The sequence below is a fragment of the Papaver somniferum genome, chromosome 8, assembly GCF_003573695.1.
Source record: "Papaver somniferum cultivar HN1 chromosome 8, ASM357369v1, whole genome shotgun sequence".
In the NCBI taxonomy this organism is placed as follows: Eukaryota; Viridiplantae; Streptophyta; class Magnoliopsida; order Ranunculales; family Papaveraceae; genus Papaver; species Papaver somniferum.
In genome coordinates, this window is record NC_039365.1 from 41,496,842 (window position 1) to 41,500,400 (window position 3,559).

General features: G+C 36.1%; 1 protein-coding gene across 1 annotated transcript; it reads left to right on the forward strand.

Annotated features, from left to right (window-relative positions):
• The first annotated feature begins 277 nt into the window (after positions 1-277).
• Positions 278-2,160, forward strand: LOC113305468 (aspartic proteinase CDR1-like). Its single transcript, XM_026554502.1, has 2 exons — positions 278-715; positions 1,402-2,160. Exons 1-2 carry the CDS (start codon positions 278-280, stop codon positions 2,158-2,160), a joined length of 1,197 nt encoding a protein of 398 aa, XP_026410287.1.
• The last annotated feature ends 1,399 nt before the right edge of the window (positions 2,161-3,559 follow it).

A 3,559-nucleotide genomic window follows, 5' to 3' on the forward strand; every position in this document is an offset into this window, starting at 1 on the left:
TCCTTGTATTATGTGTGTACATGAGACTTAATACGTATTAACAAGAAAAGATTTTCTTTTACTTTGAAAATACAAAAAAGATAAATAATGAGATTTTGTTTTCTCAAAATACTACTATAAATTGAAGTCTGGAATCGTGATTGGCATGTCCATCAAAAATAATTTTAGCTCGAAAATGGGCAGAGATATTTTCATTTTCCTTCTAACAATCACTTTTGTTTCATTACTATTAAACTCAATCATCGCACTGAATTCAAAGAAAGGGTTTAGTATAAAAATGATTCATATAGACTCCAAGGAATCGCCTTTGTATCCAGGTGACTCTTTAACACGAGACGAGAGGCTGCAAAGAATCGTAAAGCAATCCAAAGCTCAAGCACGTTACATCGAGTCACAAATATTACTCCAGATCAATTTAACTCGTTCCATGAATCTTGATGTTATACACTTTACCGTAGTTTACGAACTAACAAGATTTTACGTTGCAATGGTTGGTTCCGGTAGTGATCAGACGTGGCTTCAATGCGAAGGTGCCATTAAAGCTTTCACTCAAGATAAGCCATTGTATCCTTGGAGGTCGTCAACTACATATCATCCCATTCCTTGTAATACGCATCCTCTTTGCAAGGGAGATAAATGCAATGCTAATGGCCAATGCACTTACTTATCAAGATATGCGAGTGGATCATTTACATCTTATCTCTCTTCCGACAAAGTAGCGGCCGCACCACCGGCTGGTGGTTTTGCTTCGTGAACTGCTCTTTCTTTAGCAGAGCGATCAAGAAGCTCGGCGCAGCTCCCCGATCGACTCCTGGAGAGGGGTTGGTGAAAGACGGGCCTCAGAGCCCGCCACTGCTAAGTCAAGTAGTAACTCTCTATTGATCAACATCCAATTTTTATGGTATTCAGTGGAGCAGGGAGGTCGCTGGTTCTGCTCATTCACAAGGACTCGATTCTATGTCCAAACATCACATGCCAGCAGATGTGGTCACCATCATAGGTACTCAAGATATTGTGTCTGGAGAGGGAATGAAGTTCTCTTTTATTTTGACCGGAGAATCTAAGAGAGACATGACTGTCGAGATTCGGACCGAAAAATGAGACATTCCTTTCCCTCGTAGACTGTTGTGCCGTGATAGGTCACTAACAGATCCTCCATCTTTCTCTAATGGATTGGACTGAAAGACGGGCCTCAGAGCCCGCCAAGGGCAGAGAAAGAAGCGAATGCAACTTGGCGGAATGATCTATCATTCCAACTTCTTCGAACTGTTAAGTCAGCAACGCTTCTCAATGCCATTTCTTCCCGTCGCATCAGTCTTCAGGACAAAATAGTGACAGGTTTTCATGTCTCCGTGAGTGAAAGATTTGTCCCAGGGTCTACGTCGAAAGCTTCTATCGTAGATTGCTGAAGAAAAGTTCACTCTAGGCTCTGATACTGGTGGCCCTGAAAGTATTGAATTACTTATGGGTTGTGGGTTTATCCAAGAAAATTTTGAATTTATCGGTAATAATCATTTACGTGGAAAACTCGATCTTATTGTAGAAATTCTCGGTTTAGGATCAGGACAATGGTCTTTTCTAAATCAGTTAGGTGTTGTTGGACAAGGTAAATTTTATTATTGCTTCGAGATGTTTAACTCGAAAATTGAGGGGTCAAATACATACTTAAGGTTTGGTGCAGATGCGACAATTGGAAACGTAGGTCAAAAAGTACATACAACTCCTATTTTTGTGCCTGGATTTCAAACGCAACTCTATTACTTAAATCTAGAAGATAGCAGTGTAGGTAAAAAAAGAGTAGGATTTTCTAGAGGTACTTTCAAGATTAACAGTCAAGGAAAAGGCGGTACTATCATAGATTCTGGTACTCCAGTATCCATGATGTACAAAGATCATTTTGATAAAGTTGCAGATTTGGTGAAGGAACATTTTAACGACTTAGGAATTGAATATGTTGGTTCTATACAAAGTTTTGATGTATGTTTCCATTTACGAGGAAAATTTGATGTTAATAACTATCCTTCCATAACACTTCATTTTCAACAGGCGGATTATGTTATTCAAGATTATAAAGCTAAATTCTTGATGGCAACCATCAAAATTGTTTTTTTGGGAATTTTCAGAGAGAACAACACTAGTCTTCCAAATTTTACTCTATGAGCAATGCAACAAGCTAACAAGCGGATTTTGTATAATTTTTTGGACCGTTCGTTTTCATTCGCTACCGAGTACTGTGAATTGGATTCATAAAAGGCTGATGTCACTTAATTCTAGGAAATGACCAAGAATAAAATCATTTCATCTTGAATTTAATAAATTATTCTTTATTTTAACTTTTGTAATCTTACATAAAAATATGTTTGTTTTGAACATATTCGAGGGAAATCTACAAATATAGGCCCCTTTGTTTTCACTTTCCAATTTAGGTTTGTTTTCATGATTTTTGCATATATTAGGTTGTTTTAACCATCTTTTTTTTCTCCATAATGGTAAAAGAAATGGTGATATCCTTCTCATGCCACTTATCTAGACTTAAAAAGACATATAAGTCCTTCAAATTGCTTAGTTAACTTAGTTGCTGCTGGTAGATGATGCAATCCTTCAGAACATTTCTTAAACAATTTAAATCTTTTCTTTCCTACAAGTTCGAGTTTTTTCTTATTCTAAAAATTCCAGTTAAATAGACACCAATAATTTAACCACACAATTTGGGGTTTCGGAAACATTAGAAGCTGCTTCATAACACTGTTTTGTTCCAAATGGTCTTCAAAGAGCATTAGAGAAGCTACAATGGTTACACTCTCAAGAAAAAAGACATACTTCATAAAGAGATTATTTAGCTCCATTAATTGACCTTCAAAATGTTGTAATTTGATAACATCTAGAATCAAGTGACCAACAATCATCATCTTCTATGCAAGTAATTTTAACACTCTACACAATAATCAATGCAAATGTTCAGCAAAATACGATACAAAGCTAGATTAAGTAGTAATGTTAACACAAATTCTACTTAGTATGTATGAGAGAACCCAAATGGGTGTGAAAAAAAAAAGTTAATGAAAGCTTAGTGACTTGCAAAGGGGAAGACGAGTTATTCCAGTTTAGACAACTGACTTTTTGAATACGAATCAACAGTTTTACAAAGTACGGTAAAAATAGTTCTCAATCAGAGAACTGACTACCAATGGTAACAAAAATAAAAAGAAAATACTTTTTTATTACATTAAGAGATAAGGGATGAGCAACTTTCCTAAGGAAAGAGAATCGATTCTAGATTAAGCAACCCCTGGAGAAACTTGAAGAATGTTCTAAACAAAATAGGAGGCTCAAACCTATTGTAATGTAATAGGTAACCAACTTCCAGATGGATCAAATTGTTAAATGTAAGTGAATCGTTCAACTGGATATATGATTCTCTTAGAACCTAATAACAGAAAAATAAAATAAAGAGAGTAATGGCCAAGTGTTTCAGTGCGAGGTTTGCAATGCATAACCGATCGAACATATCACAATAAGTAAAACTCAACTCTTCAAGGATGGGGCAGTTCGAAAAGAA